This window comes from Mustela putorius, unplaced genomic scaffold (genome assembly GCF_011764305.1).
Source record: "Mustela putorius furo isolate JIRA1106 unplaced genomic scaffold, ASM1176430v1.1 tig00000592_pilon_pilon_pilon, whole genome shotgun sequence".
NCBI lineage: Eukaryota > Metazoa > Chordata > Mammalia > Carnivora > Mustelidae > Mustela > Mustela putorius.
Window position 1 is genome coordinate 11,292,818 of NW_025421426.1, and position 25,924 is coordinate 11,318,741.

The window sequence follows — 25,924 nt, forward strand, 5'->3', positions numbered from 1 at the left end:
GGTATATGCACAGTGGCCAATAAGAGGAGATGATAGTATTGTTACTGCTTTTTGTGGGGTCATTTCTTTCTCCCTGAAATTCCTAGTTGGGCACATCCCTTAGTAGCTCTGAGGACAAGTTTTCATGTGTAAAATGGAGAAAGCAACACTTCTTTCTTAGAGGAGGTGTTGGCATACAACAGTCCTTAGGTAAGAGGGGGCCTACCACCTGTTTTTGTAAATAAAGTTTTATTGGAACACAGCTACATCCATTTGTTCATGTATTGTCTCACGGCTCCTTTCACTTTATGACGCCTGAGTTGAGTGGTTGTGACCGAGACTTTTCAACTATAAAGTTGAAAATTTTTACTGTTGAGCTTTTTGCAGAGAAAGCGTGTTGATCCCTGTCTTAGAGAGTGGTGGTAGTTGGACTTACCTCCATTCGTGTACACACATCTATAAATCCATACTTACTCAGCTCAAGTGCAGTGCCTGGCATATAGCAGAAGCCCAGGAAATCTTTAGTTCTTTTTCAGAACTTAATTCTGTTCAAGAAAATACAGGATCATATCTGAGAAATGCAGAGGCAGACACATTTATGTTTTTATTGAATTCTATTCCTTTCTCATTTTCAAAAGAAGAGCTCATGTTTAAAAAAAAATTCTGATTGGCACTATAAACTTTATTTATGCTTTAATGTATCTTAAAGTATGTATCCTGCACTATTTTTACTTCCCTTACAGATGCTGATATGCGATACATTACCAAACCCAAATGGGTTTTCGGAATCCAATTTCCTAGCTACAGTTTTCCATTTCTCTGTTGACTTTTTATGTTTGACTCACATCAGTGCATCTGGGGCCTTTGCCACATTCCGACCTCAACCTATCCGGGGAAATCGCTCGTCTGCCTGGGTGCCGGGAGGTAGGGCTGGGTCCTTTGCCTGCGGCTGCACTGCCCCGTCCTTCCACGCATGATGTGGGTCTTCTCCAAACCAGGCTCTGTGCTCTGGAGGCTGAGCCTGATTCCTGGAGTGGGAGTAGGCTATGGGGTTTTTTTGTTCCCCTCCCCCTACGGATGACTGTGGTGAGGTTGACCTCAGTTAAATGGGTCTGCCTGTCCTTCAGAATTGCATGAGGTGAGCATCCAGATGGGAGTCTTTTGGGGAGCTTTCCAATCATTAGTCTTTTTTTTTTTTTTTTTAAAGATTTTATTTATTTATTTGACAGAGAGAAATCCCAAGTAGATGGAGAGGCAGGCAGAGAGAGAGAGAGAGAGAGAGAGAAGCAGGCTCCCTGCTGAGCAGAGAGCCCGATGCGGGACTCGATCCCAGGACCCTGAGATCATGACCTGAGCCGAAGGCAGCGGCTTAACCCACTGAGCCACCCAGGCGCCATCATTAGTCTTTTTTAAGTAGCCTGCTACAACCACCTGCAGAGAGACGGCCAGGAACCTTCTTTGGTCAGGCATTAAGGACCTAAGGAGTTGCACCAGGAGAGTAAACCCCATTTTTGAGAGTAAGAGGACCAGCAGTGAGACTCAAAAATTATCAGGTGTTCGCATGTCTCATGCCACGGGTCCAGGGACAGCTGGGCTCTCCCTTCTCCTCTTCTTGCTGGCTCTCAGGAGCCAGTGCCTGGCTGGCGGCATGACTCTGCATCTCTGTGGCTCCTAACAGTTCCCAGGTCTCGCTGAGTCTCTGGAATCCTTAACCCTTCCCACTGCAGAGTTTCCTGGGGATCCGTGATGCACACCAGAAAGCGTAGGCCCCGAAGCGAGGAGGAGATGCGAGCTGGGGGGGCTGTCCCAGCTGCAGTGTGGGCTGCTGTCAGGATGTTTCATCTTGAGCTCATAACCACTCTTCCTCAATCTGTTGGTAGAGAGGAAGAAAATTCAGGGAGGATTGCTTAAAAAAAAAAAAAAAAAAACCAAAAAACCCAAGAAAAACCCTGAAGTATATTTTTTCTCTTAGATAGCTTTTAAAACTTGTCCCTGGGTCAAGCCAGATGACTCTACATTGAATCCTATGGAGTCCCAGTGAGCTTTCCCCCTGCTTGTATGTCTGGGTCATACTCCCGATTTATGTTGAGAATGGCTGTGAGGATCAGACTCATGTCATTGGCCATGCACTCCTTGCGTGGATTTTGTTTCAGACACTGTTCTTGATGGGGAAAGGGATTTCTGCTGCCATTGGTCTCGGTGGAGAAGTTCTTGTGTGGGCTAAGCACCTGGAATGGTTGCAATTTCCGTGTGTGATTTGGCTTTTATCTTATGAACACAGAGTGTCCAACATCTGAACAGATTTTTCCTTTTTCTTGTGGCCTTTGGAAGCTCAGAACCAAATACCTAACTCCCTTTTAGCAGGCAGACATGTAGGAAACTTTTTTTTTCTTTCCCTGTTCTCGATTTTTTTTTTGCTGTCAGGCTTGACGTGCTGGATTTCCAGCTTCTGTGTTCATCGAGCCACCGCGGGACTGTGAGCGTTAGTGCTGGAGTTGCTGGAGGGGCGTTCGGGGATCGGTCAGACCCCCTCCTTTGAATGGGATCTTAGGGCTTCAGCACGTCCCTGTGAAGGTGTTCCTCGCATTTTTGCACCTTAAGTGTATGTTGGTGGGACCAGCTTTCCCTGCGCTCTGCCAACCACATGAGCATGAGAATTCTCTATGTCGATTCTGTGCCTCTACACAGTACACATAAAATAAACAAAAACCACACACAACCCCCCCCCCAAAAAAAAAACCCTTGTTAAATGTTTCTAGAATAAGCAAAGGAATGCATTCTAATGGAGAGACCCAACCACCTTGGAAGCCCTTTGTCTGCATGATCCTCTCTTGTAACCTTCTAAGTGAAAGGCTTGGTCCTTGCTTTGGGGGAATACATTCTTTCTTTGGTCTATTAGAGCATGGGTTGTGCGGTTAGGTCACCACAGAATCAATCTTGGCTCTAACACTCCCTTCTATGTGAGTTGAGAAGGCCACTTAACCCCCTCTGTACATTAATTACCTTGTACTTATAATAGGGATAATAACCTGCCTCACCAGGTTGCAAGCATTAAGTGAAAGCAAATGAGATAAAATATGTAGTCAGTGTCTAGTGTAGGGCCTGGCATGGAGCAGGTGCTTGAGGGAGAGCGTGCTTCTTGCATTTGTCAGGGTACAAAAGCTTCTGCTGGGGTCATGCTTAACCCCTGATCCCCCTGAGGGATCAGCAACATAAGACAAGTTCTTATTCTGCTCTTGGAAGGTTAATACTGGTACGGCTGCCCAGGTGACTGGTTGGCTCTCTTCCAGCACGTGTCTCAGGGATCTACACATCATTTTTCTTTTGATGCCACTGCCTTCCCCTATAGTTTTGAAGGTCCTCACAGCAGGGGCAGATGAGGAAGGGTTTTTGTAAAAATCATTTTTATGGGCCAGTCATGCCACATGCAAATGGTGGATATCACTTTGTTACATGCAGTTCTAGGGCTTCCTACCTGGTCTTCCCCAGATGGAAGTGGCTTGGAGACACAGTGCTCTTTTTTTTTCTCTTTTTTCTTTTTTTAAAAATAGAGGTAGGGAGGAGCAAAGGGAGAGGGGGAGAGAGAGAATCTTTTTTTTTTTTTTTTTTAAGATTTGATTTATTTGAGAAAGAGCGCACAAAGAGTAGGGGGAGGGGCAGAGGAAGAGGGAGACTCAGACTCTGCAAGCAGGTAGCCCAACATGGGGTGCTGTCCCAGGTCCCTAGGGTCATGACCTGAGCTGATGGCATATGCCCAACCACCTGAGTCACCCAGGTGCCCCATCTTATGTGTGCACAAAAGAGAAGACCTAAGCAGTTTGCCATACAGGTAGCGTGGTCTTGGCCAATCTTTCCTTCTCTAACCCTGGGGGCTGGTCTCCGTTTAGGATGCAGAAGTTTCTCGTGGACACTGGAGATGCTGCATGTGCTCCTTGCTTATCAATTTCAGCACGTCAGGATCTGTTGTCCGTGGCACTGACCTGATTCATTTGTCTCTCCAGGCTGGGCTCCTGGCAGGTGATGGCAGGGAGATTGTAGAGGAAGAAGGTTGGCTTTCTGGAGAGCAGCACACCTGCTGCCCTCACCGTTTTTAAATTGTAAGCGTAGTGGGTGTGGGGCATTCGCACTCTACTGCAGTTTGGGAAGTTTGTAGTGATTTGGGAGGATCACTTGGCGGTTGCCACACAGACCACGTAGGGAGGGAGCTTCCTAGTTGGGATGGGAGAGAGACTGAGCACAGGGGGCTCTGTGCTCACTGTTACTGTTACTTCGAAGCAGAGCTTTGTCTGTGTCAGGTGTCCCGCTGCATTATTGGTTCAGTCACTCAACAGATACCGAAGCCCTACTATGTGCCAGAGCTGTTCCCAGCCGTTCTGATGCATACTGTCTAGTGGAAGCTGATCCGTTACCTTCCTCCTTGCCTTACAGAGGCCCTCCTCCTCCACCGTACCCAGGCTGATGTGTCCTCTCCTACCCTTTCCTCTCATGGCCTGGGCCTCCTGTCCTTGCTTGTTGACTTTTGTCCATGCGCACTGGTCACCGCCCTTCTTCCCTGGATTACTAGCCTCCCATGGCTGCTCTGTGTGGCCAGCTCTTTCCCAGGAGCTGGGTGGAGTGGAGGGACAGGAGAGCCTAGGACAGGAAACTGTTTCTGGGACTCCAAGCCCGTGGTCCCCTCTCACGCACCCCAGCCACAGCAGCCTCGGTGGCCCGATGCTGAAATGTGTGTGGGTTTCTTTATTGACTTGTTGACTGTTAGTCTGTCTTGCTGAAGAGTGATAGCAGGCTGCTTCTACAGACCGCTGGATAGCCAGGGTCTTGGGCTCTGTTGGATCTGCACTAAACAGTTGTTGAAAGGGGGCACCTGGGGGGCTCATTCTGTTAAGCGTCTGAATTTTTGATTTCAGCTGAAGTCACCATCTCCAGGTTGTGAGACGGAGCCCTGCGGTGGGCTCCGCACTGGGCGTGGATCCTGCCTGAGACCCTCTTTCTCCTCCTCGGTCCTCCCCACTCCCTGCTTGTGCTCCTGGGCTCTCTCGAATCAATGCATCTTGAAACAACAACGATTGTTGAATTGAAGGATGAATAAACTAAGTTCTATATTTTAGTTCCTACCAAGGCATCAGCCAGTTTCCTCACAGGAAATTTTTTTTCTTTTTTTTTTTTTTTTTAAAGATTTTATTTATTTATTTGTCAGAGAGAGAGGGAGAGAGAGCGAGTACAGGCAGACAGAATGGCAGGCAGAGGCAGAGGGAGAAGCAGGCTCCCCGCCGAGCAAGGAGCCCGATGCGGGACTCGATCCCAGGACGCTGGGATCATGACCTGAGCCGAAGGCAGCTGCTCAACCAACTGAGCCACCCAGGCGTCCCTCCTCACAGGAAATTTCTTACTGGCTGTCACCTTCTGTGCGTTTCTGCTTTTTATTGTTTCTTGCATTCCTCTCTCCCTCTCCTCTGCTTTTTAATCTAGATATCTACACAAGACACCCCAAATTCCTGTGACCTTTTTGGACTAAGTTATTGAGTACTCTCCACTCAAGCCCAAAGCCCTGTATTAACAAAGTAGACCCAGCTTTCCTTAACCCAGCCAAGACTCCAAATTGGGGTGCTAAGGGCCAGCTCTGCCGCGTTCTCATTCACAGCAAGGAGGAAAAGTAGAGACAGCCTTTGGAGCCTTTGACAATGTAGGTTTTTTTTTTTTTAAAGTGGTGTTGTGACTGTCTTTCATATTATACCTATCAACGGGACTTCCACCCCACTAAGCAGAGGACATCCCAGGCCTGGGTGCAGAGAAGGGCTTTCGTCCTTGACAGCTGGTGGAGAAGGTGGTGTGATGTTAGGGGAGGCTGTAGACACCGGCTGCGGCTAGTGAGGGATGGCTTCTGCATGTGGATCAGAACCACGTGTGCCTGGGTGATGGGGAAGCAGAAGCGTGGAAAGGAGGGAGATGGTGTTGCGATGAGACCTGAGCAGCAAGGAGATGGGGAGGCAGCGGCAGAGCTGGATTGGGTGTGAAACTGGGCCTGGGAGACGAGTCCAGAAGCTGCCTGTAGAATGCTGTGTCCCGCCAGCTCACCCTGGGTGTGCTTCCTCCCCCTCGGACCCCTCCTGCTGGGTCTGCCAGAGCCCTGATCAGTCCTCATTCGGGATGTCACGGCCCCTGTTTCTCCAGGCCAATCAGCAGTTCCTCCTTGGAGCCCTGGTTCTGTGCCCTGCATCTTTGTCAGCGTCACGTGGAGGGGACCTCCGGCCCCCTGAGCATATTCTTAATAAATCCTTGTCGGAATTGAATTGATACAACTTCCTATTAAAATGGTGGATGACTTTAAGCACTGTGAACGTTGGCTTTACTATCTTCCCAGGGCACGATTGTCTGATTCTTCCACAAATTTGATTTTTGTGCCATGAAACAGGAGTTTTCACCAACTGCTCTCATAGGGCAGGGGACAGATGTGGGGGATTTATTCTGTGCCACTTACTCTTGGCTTTGTTACTCCATGTCATCCTCATGGTGTTTCTGTCCAGTGGCTCTTTCCCTCCATGTCACAGGTGAGGAGACTGGGATGCGCGTGGGCTGCCGCTGGCCCACATCTGCACGGCTGAGATCTGAGGCTGGTCTGGCCGGGCTCTGGAGCTGGTGGTCTCTCTGCTGTCCCCAGGGTCTCTCCCTGTGGCAGGAAGCAATCACAGAGGCATGCCCTGGCATTCATTTTTCCTGCTTAGAATGAGACATCGCTGTTTACTTTCTCAGGAAGGAAGATTGAAATCAATGTAACTGGCCTTATTAACTTTTTTAAATGGGGGGGGGTGTGTGCCTGCAGATACCAGCACCTTTCTCGAGAGCACCAAAGCAAATATAAAAATCCAATTTGCTTGCCTTTTTTTTTTCTTTGTTTTTTTAAAATCTCCTCCAGAGTTTAACATTCAGAGCTGTAAATGAAGAGCTGATGAGACGGGGGTAACGAACCAAGTCTCAGACACAAGGATGTATTTACCCATATCTCTTTTCGTCTGTAGGCGGCTGTTCCTTTGATGAGCACTACAGCAACTGTGGTTATAGCGTGGCCCTGGGGACCAATGGATTTACGTGGGAGCAGATTAACACGTGGGAGAAACCAATGCTGGACCCAGCGGTGCCCACAGGTACGTGACCCATGGGGTTGGAGGCTGTGTTGACGATGACTCACTTTTGGGATGACTTGTGGGGACAGACTTTCTTAGGGATCGGGGGGTCTGAGAGGGCGATACACTGTTTCATTGGTAGTACGTTTCTCATCCCCAGGGGTATTCAAACCAAGGCTGAGTGAATTCTTAAGGTAGGGGGTAGGACTCACATGTCACGGGGATTCAGGAACCTTTAGCATTTGTTTTAGTTCAAGATCCTAAGATTTAGGTACAAGTTAGGGCGTCCCTGGGTTTTGCTTGGGAACCTAAGAGTAGTTAGATTTTGTGGGAGAGAAATTCTGAAGAATGAGGTCATTCCTTTTCTTCCAGGACAGGCACATAGCTTGTATATATCTAGGGAAACTGGCCCAGTCAGAATATTGCTCACAAAGTTAATGTTCTGACATCCCGAATGCCCAGCTTATCCTTGACCAGCGGAGCTAAAGGGCTAATGTACTTTCCTGATGGATAGCTGCTTGCGACAGGCGTAAGAGAGTGAAAGCTGATGTATTCTAGGGGAAATATGCTGGGAGAGGAACGCTCAGAGTACATTTGGGGTGGGTTAGGCTTGGGTGAGCGGACTCTTGGAAAGGCTTACCTAGGGACCTGAGCTGGGAAGTGTTGCCACTCTGGGAACACGAGGGTCATCTCTTTGAATGTGTGATCCCAGGGTCAGCGGTAAAGATGCCAGGTTATTGGAGAAGCAGCGTCATGTCTGTGGTTCCTCCCTGCGCAAGGGCTCCCTCTAACCCATGTTTGTCTTATTTTTTCCCCAAGATCTTCTGGCACTCTTCCTCACTTTGGCCGCTAAATATGGGAGATATCAGACTTGTTCTATACTGTTTGCATGTGTATTAAGTTCTGCAGAGAAACAGAATGAATAGGACATAGAGAGAGATACATTTAAGAGCAGATTTAGTACGGGCATTGGTTCAGACTGCTGAGCAGTGCCGTGCTCTGTGGTCTGCGAGCTGGAGAACCAGAAAAACCGGTGGTGTAATTCGGTCTGAGTCTGAAGGCCTGAGAATCCAGGGCTGATGGTATACACCTGATAGGAGTTCAAAATCCCAAGAATCAGGAGCACTGATGTTTGAGGGCGGGAGGAGATGGGTGCCCTTAGCTCAAGGAGAGAGAACGAATTCACCCTACCTTCCCCTTTTTGTTCTGTTTGGGCCCACAAGGGAGTGGATGATGCCTCCCAAGTTGGGGAGGGCCCGTCTGCCTTACTCAGTTTGCCGATTCAAATGCTAATCTATTCTGGAAATCCCTCCTGGACACTCCCAGAAATAATGTTCTAGCAGCAATTTGGGCATCTCGTAGCCCAGGGAAGTTGACATACAAGAGTAACCATCACACTCTGGCTGGCCTTCCCCTGCTCCTGTGCCTTCATTTGCCATCAGACCTCTTGTATGAACTCTAGACCTGCACCTGCACTGTCTGGCTGCCGTGTCTTCTTGCCATGCTCTGGGGAGGGGGTCGAACAGGAGGCCACTAAGCTGGAGACAGAGAAGGTGCTCCGGAATGTGCAGGTAAGGGTGTGGCCTGCGTGGCCTCAGTGACTGTGAGTTTGCCTCCAAAGCAGGTTACTGGATGGTTCTGTATAGTTCGAGTTAAATGTGTAAATTGTGTAAATTTTTCATGAGTATAGATACCAGCCCCAGGTGAAGTAAATCAGTGTGAAGGTACAGAATTGAGCTTTGCATATCTGGTAGGATCTTGCTTGGCCGTGAGCAGAGTCGCCAACCACGACACGTGCCCCGTCATAAGGTGACTGCGGGACAACCTGTATGCCTGTCGCCCCATCGTCATTTTTAACACGGCTGACTTTATTCTCAGAAGTGTCTCGGTTTAGATGATAGAATCGCTCATTCTGTTAGGGACCCACAGAAACCAGAACACTCTGCTGAAACGTACCACATGCTCCGTTTTGCCTGGCCATCTTTGTGGTTGGCGGGATACCTCCAGATCTTCTGGTATGTGCATGTGCTTTGCATGCACACATAATTTCTTCCTGCCTCTCCTTAGCCCACCTGTAGGGTCTTGTAGGCTCTCCAAATTCAACAGCTCCAGCACTGAGCTCCTGATTCCCATCTCCCACTCCCTGTGCGCTTGCTTTGCCTTGTTCCTTGTCAGGAAAGACCACTCTCCATAGAACCTTCTACTCCACCTCATTCCCTTGTTCTACCCCTTGGTGTCTCAGCATCATCACGGTTTTCTTGCGAGATACTTCGGCTTGGGTCCGTTCTTTCTGCTAATACTCCCATTGCGTCCGACGCTTTTTCTCAACAAGCATGTCACAACAATGCACGTCACAGTGGATGTTGTTCATTCCGTGTATGTTTTACCCCCAGATGAGACATTCTTTGTGCCTGGGGACCATGACAGTCCTGTCCATAGCTTTATCTTAGTGCTTCATACAGTGCATCCTACCTGTTATGAACAAAATAACATTTCTTTGTATGGATGCATGGATGGATGGCCAAATAGCCTTTATCAAGTGTATTTTGCCTATTTTGCCTTTTTTTTTTTTTTTTGCTTTTTTTAATTTAAAGATTTTGTTTGTTCTCTGTTCCTTATTATTTCTTTTTTGAATTGAGGTACAGTTGACATATAATGTTGTATTAATTGTGGGTATGCTACGTAGTGACTAAACAAGTCTGTATGCTCTGCTCTGCTCACCCCAAGTGTAGCCATCATCTGTCTCCGTACACTGCTCTTATAACACCCTTAATACTCCCCATGCTGTGCCTTTCATCCTCGCAAGCTGGTCTCATTCCATTACTGGAATTCCGTATCTCCCACCCCCCCTTCACCTGTTTTGCGCATACCCCTATTTTCCTTCCCTCTGGCAACCATCGGTTTATTCTCTGGACTTACGGATTTGATTCTGCTGTTTGTCTCTTCATTTGTTTTTTCGACTCCATGTGTAACTGATGTCAGATGTTATTTGTCTTTCTCGGACTGATTTCACTATCGAGTGTTTCTTTAAATGGAGAAATGAATGATAAACTGCTGGCAATGCCTCTGGGCCCTCTATTACCTAATGAAATTTTCATCTTTCATCATTCAAGGTGAATTCATTCAAGATGCATTTTTCATCTTTCCTATAATCTTTCCATTTTACAGATCGGGAAACCAAGGGTCTGAAAAGCTGAGAGACATTGCTTTTCCCACCGTGCCAATCTCTCTTCCCAAAGGAGTGACTCCTGCTTCTAATCTTGATGTTCTCAGCCCCTCATTATGGCAGAGCGTCATTTCATAAATATTGGATTGTGCTAATACAATCTTCTGAGCTTTTCTAAATAAAGGCATTTGATAATGATCACTGAAATTATTCTGTCATGATGCGCCGGTGGATTTCCACGGCTCTGTGTGCTTCTTAAGCAGAGAGGCATGAAAGTGAATTTGGATTAGGCAAATTGTTTGTTCTTCTCCTGGGCAAAAACTGAAATCTTACTTTCCTTCTATATAACCAGCAGTTTCCATCCTTTGGAAGTCTGGTTCAAGTCTGTTTTTTCAGATGTTCCACAACCTTTGACGGATCCCCTTCTGTGTGACAGACCGTGCTAGGGTATGGATGGATCACACACTGTCATTCTGGCACTTAGTCCCTCTGCTGGCTTCTCCTGGCACATGGGTCAAAATCTGAACTCCTTGCTACAGCCTGCATGATCTAGTGTCCTCTCCAAGGCCTTTTTCTTCTCTGAATGCCCCCAGACACACTGGCTCCTGTCGGTTCCTTGGAGAATGAACAACTGCTGCATCCTTTCCTGGCTCAGGACATTTGCACATGCTGTTCCCTTTCACTGGAATGGTCTTCTTCGCTTTCTGCTTGGCCAGTTTCTTCAGGCCTCAGCTCAAATGACTCTTCAGGGGGATGGTCCCTTGCCAGTTGGTGTAAAGAAGGAGCCCCCTCTCTTCCCAAGTATTTTATTCTTGGCTTTCAGAGTTCTTGATGTAAACATGTTTCCAGACCAGCTTATCCATTCCTATGCTATAGATCAGTGACTCTGAGCCCTTAACCCTACTACCTCAGTTTTCGTCTTCTTTAGCATGGGAACCAGTAGAAGAGTTAAACAGAATGATGCCTATGTGAGTGTGAAGTGTCTACATATAGTAAGGTTTCATCGGTCCTGGTTGCCCAGTGTTCGGTTCTGGTTCTTACAGTCTCTGGAACTGTAAGTCTAAGTTCTCCTTAGAGAACCTGCCCCTTCCTTCAAGTTCTCCTGACCCCAGATGCTGTTTTACCCCAGTGCACTACCCAGCAGGTGGTCTGCACGGGTTCCCTGAGGGACCAGAGAGGCTTTTCAGCACCCAGGGTACTTGCTGCCCCGAGGACTTGCACACCTCCTTTGTCTGAGGGTAGATAGTTAATTCAGTGCTGCACACAGTCACTCTCAGAGTCTTTTCCTCATCCCTTTCCGTGGGCAGAGCCCTTGGCCTGGCATTCCAGACCTCAAGGCTGGTTTGGCCCTGACCTCATCTTCATTGGGGCTCCCCCAGAGGTGTGGGGGTTGCTGCACCCATAGAGCCTCCCTGGAAACCTAGGTCTGGTCCCTGGCACTTCCTGCAGGTGCCTCTGGTTTCCTGCCTTCCCCAGCCTTGGCATAGTGTCCACATGTCCACCCTGGGAGACAGCCTGAGGCCCAGTCGAGGTGGGGAGCTCCTTGGGAGCTGGAGAGAGATTCAGGACCATAAGTGTCCTTTCAAAAGGGCTGAAGCCAGAGGCAATGGGGTTTGGGAGGCGTCCCTCAATTTCTTCTGCTCATAGGCTGTTTGGGTGTCGGTATGAGGTAAGGCTGACTCTCAGGCTGAAAACTCACGTGTGCTAGAAATGCTGCCTTTGTATCAACTTATATGTCCCCCTTCCTTAGGGGGTTGCAGATTTCCTGGGGACGTTAACAGGCCAGGCTGTTGTGGTTTCCTCTTAGAAGCCCACTGTCCCATTCCCATGGTCCCTTTGGGTCTAGTAATTCTCCTGCTGCTCTCCAGGCTTGGCTCCCTTGTGTGGGTCCAGCCAGCCCAGGGGCATCACCGAGCATCCTTTCAAGAGCTGGTGCCACAGAGCAATACGAGACCAGCAGGACCCATCCCTCACCCTCCTCACTGTGGAAGAGTCTCTCCTCACTTTGGAAACCCCAAAGGCACGACTTTGTTGGCCTGACCCTTGTTGAACGCCTCATCTCTTGAGTATGTGTAAGCATTCAAACAAGAGAGGAAAGAAGGAGCCCTTGACTTCAGGCTCCTCCTTCTCTGCATCTTGCACAGATTTCTAGAGCAGAGACATGCCAAGATCCTCGTTAGTTGTCTGACTGGAAGGGGCAGATGTTAAGAAACATCAGAGAAAACACACACAAGCATTCGCACAGATGGGTGTACTGCAGCCAGTTGGCGTGCCGCAGAGGCGGGTGCGGTCTCCAGGTTGTGGTGCTGTTTCCCTTTATGCCACTGGTCCCGGGCGGCCCTCACACAGTAGGCTTGGTGGAGGGAGAGAGACACAGACACACGGGGGAGGTGGCCCCGTGAAGACAGAGGCAGAGATCGGAGTCATGCATCTATAGGCCATGGAATGCCTCAGACTACCAGCAGACATCAGAAGCCTCCTTCCCTGGAGCCTTTGGAGAGAACAGATCCCTGCCAGCCCTGTGATTTAAGACTTGTCGACCCCTATTTCTCCGAGAGGATACCTTTCTGTTGTCTTAAGCTGCCCAGTTCGTGGCAATTTGTTATGGCAGCCCTAGGACACTGTTCCTGGGGCCGTCACATACCTGTATCCTGATCCCATCACCTTGTCGACAGTAGGACTCACAGAGTGCTGAAGGGTTGGAGCCTTTCCTTCCCTTAAAGAGAACTGACATTCTTCTCTGTTGATTCTAACCAAGAATTCGATTAGATGAAACGTGTAGGAAAATCCTTCATGGGCCACCAACCTGTGAGTTCAGGGATCGTGTCTCCTCTTTCTTTGGAGAAAACGAAGCCCCAGAAGGATAAAGCGATTGGTCCAACCTCATGCAAGTTCTGTATGAAAGAGGAGTGAGGCTTCAAATCCAGGGTAAACATATGTTGTATATGTGGCAGTGTCCCCAACTAAACATCTTTTCAAGTTGTTTCTGTTTAAAGTCGTGATCTGTGATTGCGAAAATAGTGTATATTCATTGTAAAGAATGATCACAGTAGAGGTAGCGATGAGGCACAAAGTAAAAGCCATATAGGCACACACACTTACATAAATCTATATTTTTCTCCTTCCTGCTATTTTTAAGCCTTTCCCCATGTCCTTAAATATTCCTCAAAAGCATACTTTCTAAAGGCTTCATAGTTTTCCATTACAGTGATGTTTCTTGATTTATTCAAGCACGCTATAGTGTTGCATATATAAGTTCTTTGCAGAGTTACCCACTCCTGAATCACGTTGCAGCGAATGTTCTCATACATCTATCTCCGTGCTCCTCTCGCACAGAAGTGCTCCCATTCGCCTTCATATGTATGGATTTCTGTAGTCCCTGGTGTACCATGCACAGAGTGACTGTGTATTACTTTTGACATCTGAGAGAAGAATATCATCTGTGTGTCAAACATGGAGTCCTGGATACTTAGCTATGAATTCATGTAGGGAACCTCCGTGGTACGTTCTGAAGCCATCGACACAAGTCAGGAGATGGTCACGGTCCCCTTGAGTGCGCCGTGTTCCAGCCCTTCAGGCACTGGTTGAAGACATTCTGAGGATTAGCAGGAATGATGCTCAAAATAGTAATCAGCCAGAGAGCCGTCCAGGCGCTGACAGGGCAAGGTGGACATCGGCTGTAAGAGCAGATTGGGCTCCCCAGTGCTTCTTTGCCGGATAATGAGCTGCTTTGTTGTCTGCTGTTCACCTAGCTTCTGTTCTCCTGGGAGGTGGGGCAGGTGGACGTTTGCCCCCGCAAACATTTGAATTGTTCTTGTTAATAATTGAACTTTCTCGTGATCGGATCCTGGCATCTGTCTCCAGCCTCAGCCTCCCCGTCTGCCCTCTCTGCTTCCCATTCTCCTTCTATATAATCATGTGAGGGAGGCCTTTGTGTTCTTGTTTTGGGAGTCCAGCCTCCAATTCTCCCTGATTTTGAGAATCTCCCACTATGGGGCATCTTGGTGTGGAATGTGGAACTTGCTGGAAGGTGACGTTGCCAGGCATTTACTGCACCTGGCAGCCTGGGTGTGGTTGGACATGCGGTCTGGAGGCAACCTGTTGCCCATTCCTGCCCAGGACTTTCTATCTAGGGAGAACAGGCTGCTTCTCAGTGCTGCGTTCTCTGTGTTCTGCATGGGGCTTGACACAGGGAATGTGATCCATTTACAGACTAAATTATCATTAGGGGTAAGCATTGGGAAAGTCGAGAGCTAGCGGCTGTCAGGGAAGTTTTGGGAGAGCCCTGGATGGGCTGCTGCTGCTTTCTCTGGCATGTTCGCGGTGCTTGGAGCATCTGCAGCTTTCCAATCTGGAGTGACGCCTCTCAGCCTGGGGAGGCTGCCGTCATGATGGGCCGTTTGATCCCAGGGTCTGGCTTGTCGAGCCTCTTTTGCTCTAGAGTTGATCCTTGGGGCAAATGAAAGGATCTTGGGGATTATCCCTTCCTTCACTCTGGGGCCTGGCAGAGACCCAGGAGTGTGCAGATCTGCTTGTGGCACATGTAAGAGGCTCCCCATTGTGTGGGGAGTATGATATGTCCCCAAACCGCCCTACTGTTTCTTTAATGCAGTGCTTACATTGCAACGATCGGGAAGTGGAGGCCTTTAACCATCCTTAATCACTTCTGATATTATTATTGATTGGCTTAAAGCTGTGAGCTCTTAAGTTCCCATTTAGCCACTGTTAAGTCAATACATTTTTTCTTCCCTATTTAATGATAAATATTATACATTCATTTTTAAAGAAATGCTGAGCCTATCCATATACGTTAACTCTCTCTGTCACCATCTCCATTCCCTCAAATATCACGATTAACAGGTCGATGTGTATCGAGAAGGAGAAGGAAGAGGAGGAGGGGAGAGGCGGGGAGGGAGGGAGTATATGGATGTGGTATTAGTCATGACGATAGGAGGGAAGCAGTATTTATGTGGTGCTTCTGATGTGGCAGGTACTATCCTAAGTATCTTAAATGTATTCCTTAATCCACTAAGAGTGCTCTGATGCAAATACTATGATCTGTATGTTACAGATTAGGGAGCTGGTGTCACAAAAAGCTTCTGTGACTTGCCCAAGGTCATAGTTAGCCTGTGGTGGAGCCAGGATTTGCCTGCAGGCAGTCTGTGCCCATAGTCCCTACTCTGGACCACCTCACTCTAGTGCCTCCTGGGAATGCCAACCATGAATCAGGTTGTGGTTCCCAACAGCTGTGTCATTACCTTCATAGCACCCACTTGGATCTAGCGTTCACCTGCCAGGGCTGCATGGTCTTTCGCCAGAGGGAGGCACCATGTTTATTTAACATCCAGGAAATGGCAGTGGGAGAAGAGAAGGAAAAGCCAAAATGTACCCACATGTCCAAATAAAAGACAAGATCTTTGTCTCCAGACAGCTCTTGGAAAAGTTCTTATAGGGCATTTTTATATTATGGGACGGTCTTTTGTATACTTTGGAACCATAAAATTAATTAGGGAAACTACATTAACCTAGAGTGACCCCAATCAGGGCGAGTTTGGGATGTTTACAGTGATAACAGAATTGCTAGGGGCAAAAAAGACAAGAAAATTGAAGACAGACTTAGTGTATTATTCTGGAGGATATGAGCACATGAGAACAAGTGATAAGCATGGCTTGGAAAAGCAGCAGAAGGGATCTTTTTGATGATGAAAATATACATGGGTTAGTAACTGGGAAAATAGTCCTGTTCTAATATCCACATGGATGCTCGCCTTGATACCCAGCTTTCTGTGATATCCAACCTCAATTCAAAAGTCAGCAAAACATAAAGACAACCTACCGAATGGGAGAAGATATTTGCAAATGATCCTATCTGGTAAGGGGTTAATAGCCAAAATACATAAAGAACTTATACCTCAACACCAGAAAAGCCAAATAATTTAATTAAAAAATGGGCAGAGAACTTGAATAGACATTCTTCCACAGATGACCTACAGCTGACCAATAGACACATGAGAAAATGCTCGAACTCACTAATCATCTGGGAAATAAAAATTCCAGCCACAGTGAGAAACTTCTTTACATTGGTCAGAATGGCTAAAATCAAAACCATAAGAAATCATGTGTTGGCAAGGACGTGGAGACAATTGGAACCTTTGGGCACTGTTAGTGGTAATGCAAATCGGTGCAGCCATTGTGGAAAACAGTATGGAGCCTCAGAAAGTTAAAAATAGAATGACATGATCCAGTAATGCCACTACTGGATATTTACCCAAAGAAAACAAAAGCACTAATTCAAAAAGATACAGGAACCCCCTTACTGTAGCAGTATTTACAATAGTCAAGATATGGAAACAACGCAAGTGTCCATCAGTACGGGAACAGATAAGGAAAGTGTGTGTGCACACACGCATACACACATACACGCTCACATTGAACTATTACTCAGCCATAAAAAAGAAGGAAGTCTTGCCATTTGTAACAACATGGGTGGAACTTGGGGATGTTGTGCTAAGTGAATAAGTCACAGAAAGACAAATATTCTATGATTTCACTCAGATGGAATTAAGCAACAATAACAACAAAAATGAACAAAGGAAAACACAAACAAAAAACCAGATTCTTAAAAACAGAGAAGAAACTGGGAGTTGCTGGGGGCAGGGGGGTGGGAGAATGGATGAAATAAAGGAGGTTAGAATACGCTTATCATGATAGAAATGTATAGAATTGTTGGGTCACTATATTGTACACCTGAGACCGTTATAACATGGTATGTTAATTATACTAAAATAAAAAAAAAATTCCAAAGCATTGTGAACTTGTACTTATAAACAAAATACCTGAACTATGTTTTCTGGACTATAAAAAATGTAATACATCTATGGTATATGTACACAATGGAATACTATGCAGCCATCAAAAGAAATGAAATCTTGCCATTTGTGACAACGTGGATGGAACTAGAGGGTATCATGCTTAGCGAAGTAAGTCAATCGGAGAAAGACAACTATCATAGGATCTCCCTGATATGAGGAAGTGGAGATGCAACATGGGGGGTTAAGGGGGTAGGAGAAGAATAAATGAAACAAGATGGGATTGGGAGGGAGACAAACCATAAGTGATTCTTAATCTCACAAAACAAACTTAATCTTCCCCCGGTTGCCGGGGGGAGGGGGAGTTGGGAGAAGGGGGGTGGGGTTATGGACATTGGGGAGGGTATGTGCTATGGTGAGTGCTGTGAAGTGTGTAAACCTGGCGATTCACAGATCTGTACCCCTGCGGATAAAAATATATTATTTGTTGATAAAAAACAAAAAAATAAAATAAAATAAAAGTATTATGGATTGAAAAAGAAATTCAGTAGTATTCAAAACCAACTTATTTCATCCATTGTCTTAAAATATTGTCTTAACTATCTAGCAGAACATCTTTGAAATATAAAATATCACTGGGGACTTGATGTTTCAACAGTGGCAAATTCCTCATAATGATATATTAATATTCTGATAAATAAAAATGAGTTGTAGTAAAAAAAAAATGTAATACATCTAAATGTTATAATCAGAGGTAAAGGTGATGTATATAGGTGTCCTTCAGTCTAAGAAGTGCTTGTACCAAGGACAAACCCAGATTCCGGTGGTGCAGGTGACAAATGCAAGGAAGAATATGTGGGAATGGATCATAAACCACTGTTTTGTGACTGAACACACTTACTGGGTGGTGTTCTAGTTCTACTAGTTCTAGTTCTACTAGTGGCTGTTACTTTTTTTTTTCCCACCAGTTTAATACTTGTACAGAGTGGTACTATGAACTATCCCTATTTTACACACAAGGAGACTGCGGCTTAGAATGTGGAGTAACTCACCCAAAAGTTAGTCGTAAATGGAGGAGCTGAGATCTGAACCCAGGCACTCGTTCTCCAGAGTCTGTGCTCTGAACCGCTTTGTTTATAACACAATATACCATTTTACGACATGATTTTAAGTATGTGTCCTAACATCATATCCCAGGCATCTTAAGTAGACATCTGACTGACTCATCTACATGCTGAATATTTCATGTATTAAAAAAGCCTGAAAACTTTTTGTGGGGTCTTCAGCCTCGGAAATAAGGGAAATGTCCTACTTTTGGGCATTGGGGATTGACCATCCTATGAGTTTGTTGAATGGAGTAAGCCATCATTGGCCACCTCAATGCAGACAGAGTAAGCCTGTGGATTGTTCTGGATAATTTGTCACAGACCTCAATGTGGACAGCAGAGGTGACTTGCACCATGACTTTCAGTGTTTTGCTGCGTCTACTTCAGCTCCTCCTGAGACCAACAGGTCAAGAGGAAGATAGTCCAGAATCCCCACAGTCCTAGTGATGCCAGCTCAGTGGAGAGGGTGAGGTTTCCATGGACTGTTCGTCTGGTTTAGCTGCTGTTCTGGGGTTGGGCTCCACCAAGCTAACACCTTGTTGAGTATATGGATTGTCTTGTCCTTAGGAAAAGGATTTTCTTTATGCTTTGAATACTACAGTAATTTGGATTATACTTACACATTATGAGAGGTTTGATAAGAAAAGTATGGTTTAGCAAAAATATAGTTTATTCAATTCAGTGCAAATAAGATGGCTCTTGTGTGACTCCATAAAATAGGGTCCAATAATCTGGAAAATCCCAAGAACCCATTGTAGTCCCATTTGGGAAAGTCCCAGAACAGTCGTGTCCAGCATGGTGGCCACTGGACACATGAGGCTATTGGGTGCTTTACATGTGGCTACTTCTATACGTGTAAAATGCACACCAGATTTTTGAAGACTTCGTATGAAAAAAAGAATGTCAAGCATCAATTAATGCTTTATATATTGGTTGTCTGTCAAAATGATTATATCTTAGATATTATAGATTATATATTAGATATATCTTAGATTATACTTTAGATCTATATCATTATATATAGATTATATTTATTTGTATCTTAGATTATATCTTAGATATATTTTAGCTATAACTAAGATTATATCTTAGGTAAAATCATTAAGATTTAATCACCTTTCCTTTTTTTTTTTAAAATCTTTTAAAATGTGGCTACTAGAAAATTAGAAATTAACCTGTGTGGCTCGCATTATGTTTCTATTGTCTAGCACCATCCTAGATTGTCAGATTTTTATTGTGTCGGTTGTACCAGTTAGGAAAGTCTCTTTCATAATAATAGTTAGCATTTATTGAGCACTTACTATGTGCCAGGCACTTTAAATGTCTTTACTCCTGAATGGTTAACAACAGACCAATGTGCTCCCTATTTTGCTTATGGGGAAACTGAGGCACAAAGAGATTAAGTTGCTCCTAGTCACAGAGGTACTAAGTGGCAGAGAGTGGACTGGAATGAAATCAAGCCCAGTTCAGTGTCTCACAGTGATGCTCTCAGGCTTGCCACCTTTTGACACATGGACATGGGACTGTGTTCACTTGACCCTTTGAACCTCAGTTTCCCTGGTGAGGAGGAAGTTGGAACATCTCTGAGGCCCCTCCAGTGCTGCTCTTCCTGTGGTTTCTTTGTGCTGCCGTGGGAGCCATGGGGAAAAGGTGGGGCTGGGGTAGACACTCTGTCTTTTACCAGGCTGTTCAGTTAGCCTGGCCCTCCTTACCTGGTGGGGAGGGAGACAGCCCTCAGTGCCTGTCCCAGCTCTGCCACTAATCTGGGACTTGGCAGGTCAGCTCCTTTTCTCTGTGCTTCCCTGCATCTTTTTCTGTGAAATAAGTAATAAGTAAGGAATCCTGGATTTTGGTCCTTGCTCTGCCATGAACATGCTCTATGGCCGTGGACCAAGCATCATCCCTTCCTAGGTCTTATTTACCTTATACATAAAATCAGGAGTTAATTTCTTCTGACTCTGGTGGTCTTTGATTTGTAATTTATGATTCAAGAAGGAAAGGATACTTTTTAAAAGATTTTATTTATTTGAGAGCGAGAGTGAGAGAAAGAGTGAGCGTGAGCAGGGAGAGGAACAGGCAGAGGGAGAAGCAGGCTTTCCATTGAGCAGGAGCCCGACTTGGGGCTTGATCCCGGGACCCTGGAATCATGACCTGAGCTGAAGGCAGGCGCTTCACTGACTGAGCCACTCAGACACCCCAAAAAGGATACATTTTTAAAGGGAGAAATTTAGTGACACATTTATAAAATACAACGTCTGTAAAAAATCCTTTGGTCTTATCCCCTCATCTGTCTGTCTGTCTTTCTGTCAATCACGGTAGCTGGAAGGAATCAGCTTGACAGGGGAGTTTGTCTTCATGAGTGTGCACAGATGGGCCGAGGAAGATAAACCTCCCTGTCCACCTTCCTCCGTTCTCAGAGCTGCAGTGATCTACCCCAAGCCTTAAGATCTTGTGTTACACATCTTCAGATTTTATTTTCCTGTGGTCGCCAATCAGTGAAACATTTGGTCACTTTAGAGAAATTTCCCCATTCTCTAAGAAAAGATTTGCTCTCCTCCTGCATCACGTCCAGTCCGTACAGTGTTTCCGCTATGCTCTGTGCTGATACATGCTGGTTCAGTTTCGGAAAGCAACCCTTACCGTAACAAGCTGTTTTTTTTTTTTTTAATATTTTATTTTTATTTATTTGACACAGAGAGATCACAAGTAGGCAGAGAGGCAGGCAGAGAGAGGAAGGGACGCAGGCTGCCTGCTGAGCAAAGAGCCCGATGCGGGGCTCGATCCCATGACCCTGAGATCATGACCTGAGCTGAAAGCAGAGGCTTTACCCCACTGAGCCACTCAGGTGCCCCAGCAAGCTGGTTTTTAAACTTTGCTAGAATCTGCCAGGGTCTTTTAAAAATGCGTCCTCTCCCAAGCGTTGTGTTCCTCATCAAGAAAGCCAGGGTATATTTTCTCAGAATTCTCAAAGCATTACTTGTCACTAGTGAAGCAATTAAAAAAACTACGGATGAACCAAAAGCCTGTATTCTTTGTTAAGAGTCCTGAGAGTTCCTATGGTCAAAATAAGATTTAGAGCTTCTAGAAACCTTCTCAGCTATAGCTGCTGTCATGGACTGGCATGAGGAATCTGTCATTTGGGGTTTAAGTAAGAACGCAGAAACCGCTCTAGGTATTTGAATCAGGAAGGTATTTAATGTAGGGCGTTAGAGGCCTAAACCTTTGGAAACCCATATAGGGCTAAGTGACTTTGAACAAGAGTGCTAGGACCACGCAGTGAGGAAAGAATGGTCTCTTCAACAGGTTGTATTGGGAAAACCAGAGGGAAGGACACAGTTGGACTCTTATACCATACCATCCACAAAAATAAACTCAAAATGGATTAAAGACCTCAACCTAAGACTGAAACTATGAAAGTCCTAGGAGAAAACAAGAGAAAAGCTTCATGATGGATTTGGCAGTGATTTTTTTAGATAAGACAACAAAAGCAGAGACAAAACAAAAATAGACAAGTGGGACTACATCCAACTTCAAAACTGCAAATCCAAGGAAATAGAGTGAAAAGGCAACCTGTAGAAAGGGTGAAAAATACTTGCAAATCATGCACCTGTGAAAGGGTTAATATCCTGACTGTATAAAGAACTCTTAAAACTCAACAGCAAAACACCCAAATAACTGGGTTTAAAAAAAAATGGGTAACAGGGCACCTGGGTGGCTCAGTGGGTTAAAGCGTCTGCCTTCGGCTCAGGTCATGATCTCAGGGTCCTGGGATTGAGCCCCACATTGGGCTCTCTGCTCGGCAGTGAGCCTGCTTCCCCCCCCCCCCCACCTGCCTCTCTGCCTGCTTGTGATCTCTGTCTGTCAAATAAATAAATAAAATCTTTTTAAAAAAAAAAGGGCAAAGGACTTGAGTAGACATTTCTGCAAAGAAGTTATAAAATAGCCAGCAAGCATATGAGAAGGTGTTCAACATCACTAATCATTAGGGAAATGCAAGTCAAACTAACTGAGCTATTGCCCAGCATACAGTAGGATGGTAGTAGTAGTAACAACGGGAATAATCAAGAGAAAATAATAGACACTGGGGAAGATTCCAGAAAGTCAGAACTCTTGTGCTTTGTTGGTGGGGATATAACACGATGGAGTCACTATGGAAGACTGTATGAAGTTTCGTCAAAAAATTAAAGATCACTATATGATCTAGCAATTCTACCCAAAGCAGGATCTCCAAGAGAGGGACCCACACCCATGTTCCTTGCGGCAGCATTCATGATAGTGAAGGAGTGGAAGCAACCAAATGTCCCATCCACAGATGAACGGAATAAAGACGATTTGGTCTATACACACAATGGAATAATACTCAGCCTTAAAAAAGGAAAGACTATCACATGCTACAATGTGGAGGAACCTTGACGGCTTTAGAATCCTGATTTTAAGACTTTATGTTAAATTTTTAGATTGTGCAAAATGGAAAATGGTAACAGAAAGGTTGTTTGCTTGGATGGAAAGGCTACTTTCCTGCAATTGAAAGGAAACTTCTAGAACCACGGTCCTTGGTTCTCTGTGTAGCTGACTTTTGGAAAGGTTGCTGGAAGCTTATACACGTACAGAGTTCATGGACACTACAGCCCAGAAGGACATGTCTGGAGGACCTAAAGCTATTTAGTTTCTGTCTCAGGGTTTTCTTTAATCTAGTGTGTAAAGGTAATGTGATTGGAGGATGTGGAGATTAAATGAGATAATATGAGAACATGGGACAAAATGCTTGGTGCATGGGTACGTGGTAGGTCCTCTCCAATGTCCGCTTGCACCTCCTCCTTGTCCTGCTCAGCTGGGGCTCACTGTGGGGGTGCAGTGTTAACTTGTCTCTACTGAAGGGAAACTCTGAGGCCTTATCAGTCTGAATTGTGTGTCTGTGTTTGTGTGTGAGACTAGGCAGTATGACTGTGACCCTGGTCCTTTCCCAGCTAGCCACCTTTGCAGACCTGAGCCCATTTATACTAAGAGCAGCTGTTGGAGGCCTTTTGTCCAGGGCTCATGTGGGACCCTTGTTGAGCCCTGGCCTGGGGTGGGACAGGAGGGCCAGACCCTGCTTGGGAAGGGGTTTTGACCGTAGGGAAGGGACAGGAACCAAGAGGAGGAGGAGGCATCGCCTGGAGACAGGAGCACCTTGGCCAGGTGGCTGGAGGGACTTTTCTGAACCTACTCAAGCCCTGAGCCTTCAGATCCTGTGGTGACCCCCTAGCCCATCTTCCCCACCTCAGAGAGAGCTGGAGTGGTGGGGCTTGAACCCAGAAGATGCCTCGCTCTATGGAAGAAGTCACCTATGACTCAGACCTGAGGTTTTACATTGCTTACCCTGCCCCACTCAGATCCTTTAGGCAAACCCAGCTCTTGGTTTTTTTCTCTCTGGCTTGTTTGTTATCATCAGCGGATAGAAGAGGAGCTGGGTCTTGCCACCTGTGATATGTCTACTGCCTTCATCCTATTTAGGAAACGAGTTTAACAAATCTGGAAACTCTTAGGGTGGGGTCCTCTTGATCACTTATAAAATTAATCATTAATTCATAAGCAATTGTGCCTTCAAGTCAATGCCCCTGTGGGTTTTGCTTCTCTCTTCAAGGGGTAGTAAATACTGTGGAGGGTGATTCCCACACGCAAGGCCAAAATGTGCTTCCCCACTCTCACATGCAGATAGTCGCAGACAGAGCTAGCTGCACTTGGACATGGACGGGGCCCTTCAGTGGGGGTGTGAATCCCGAAAGTCAGCATCTGCAGCATAGACTTGGGGAGTTAGAGCTCCTCGGGAGTCCCAACGATGGCAAGCACTTTGGATTTACACTATTTCAAGATTGTGCCTACTTCTTTCTGTAGGACCTCAGGCCTTGCTGGAGCGTAGGCCCTGCCGCGTGTCGCCAGGGTTCCTAGCCCACCTGTGCGTGTTGGAGGCCTGGCTCTTGGCCAGCCCGTCCCTGGGGATGACTGAGGACCTCTCTTGGAATCTCAGTCTTTCTGTGTGTCACATGGGAATACATGGCTGCTGTCAAGATAGCGGAGGTGAACATACCTGGAGAACTCTGTGAAGTCCTCTGGGTTACTTGTCGCCACGGTCACTGTGCCCTTGACTGGCTGGGACCAGGCTTCCTGTCACAAACACGTGTAGTGTTCTTAGCTAGGAAGACCACCCCCTACTTACTCAGCCAGCCCATCTGAGGGCGGATTAGAACTGTTGTGGCTGTAAACCCAGCCAATATGGGTTGTAATACAGTAAATTATCACTTGTTTTGCAGTCTCGACGAGAAAAATAAATGCAATTACACTCATGAATGTTGAAAAATGAAGCAAAGCAATGTGGATCGGCACATTTGAGGTGCTTTTCCAAATGAAAAGCTGTGTACAATGAATGCTAATGGGCTCCCTCTCTCCCACTCTCTAGCATATGGTGTAAAGCGATCTTTCTGAATGAAAACAGTAGCTGTGCCAAGTGCCCCAGGCACAGGAGAGGGCGCTGAATGGCCCCCACCAGAGGAGACCCAGCAAGCAGACCTCAGTTTCCTCTCCTGGCTGAGGACACAGAATAGACCCAGATTCCCAAAGCAGGTACTTGAGTGATCTCGGTGATGCCTCTCTACTTATGGAACCTGCCATGTCCTCTGTAGTTCTTCCATCACTGTGCCCAGCAAGCATTCTCTGAGCACCTACTGTGTGCCAGGCATGATGCTGATAGCAGTCGAAATGAATCTCATGTGCCCTGTCCCTCCTTCTCAACCTCCCCTGTCACCAAGGACGGATGGGCCCGAGGTAGCTCTGTGGTGGCCACCAGCCACATGGGACAGTTAGGCCCTTGGAAGGTGGCCAGTCCAACTTGAGATGTGCTTAAATGTAAAATGCACACTACCTCTCAAAAACTAAGAACAAGAAATATGTAAAATATCTTTTTAATTTTTTATATTATTCAGATGTTGAAAAGATAGTATTTTAGATATATTGGGTTAAATAAACTACATTAAAATGAATTTAACTGATTTTACCATTTTAAAGACGGATACCAGAAAAAGGAAATCTACAAATATGTGGCTTACACTGTAGTTCTGTTGCACGGCACTGATCTAGCCCCTGCCTACCTGTTTCTGCATGTTTTCTACCACACCCTCTGCCCCCTTGCTGGTAGCAGTCCTGCCAGTTCTTCAGCCACACCAAGTTCTTTCATGCCTCAGGGCCTTTGCACTTGCCATCATCCCTTCCTAGAAGATTCTTCTTCAGCTCTTTCTCCAGTGTCACCTTTTGCGAGAAATACTCTCTGACCATCCTTACTAAATATATCTCTTTTGTTACTTAGTAAAACACTTGTTCTTTTCTAACCACTATTGTAATATTTAACGATTTTTATTTGCGTATCTGTTTCTTCGAAGAATGTTAGGGCAGAGAGCTCATCATTCTTGTTTTCTTTCCTTCTGTACTAATCTCAGTGCCTACCACAATGATTAGCAGGAAGTAGGCACTCAGTTTTTCTTCTTAATGAAGTGAATGTGTAAATGTCACAAAGGACAAAATATTTTGATCATACGGAGATGTTGAAAGACATTTGAAAACACTTAACGGCATGTCCTAATTTATCAGTCAGTCAGAGAAGGTCTGGGTGAGAAGCATATGGTATATGAAGAGCTTAAGTGGAGAGAGTTTGATGAAATAGAGATGGGATCAGATTAAAGGCATTTTTAAGGGGTTGGGAATTACCCAAGG

The 25,924-nt window shown here is 45.9% G+C and overlaps 1 protein-coding gene across 12 annotated transcripts in view; it reads left to right on the top strand.

The window, feature by feature from the left end:
* The window catches only part of PTPRT (protein tyrosine phosphatase receptor type T), a 1,056,651-nt gene that overhangs the window by 259,613 nt on the left and 771,114 nt on the right, over nt 1-25,924 (top strand). For all 12 annotated transcript variants that reach the window (XM_045082202.1, XM_045082207.1, XM_045082203.1 and 9 more), the window contains exon 2: nt 6,996-7,121. In XM_045082202.1, the coding sequence (XP_044938137.1) occupies nt 6,996-7,121 (126 nt within the window). The remainder of the gene's footprint in view (nt 1-6,995; nt 7,122-25,924) is intronic.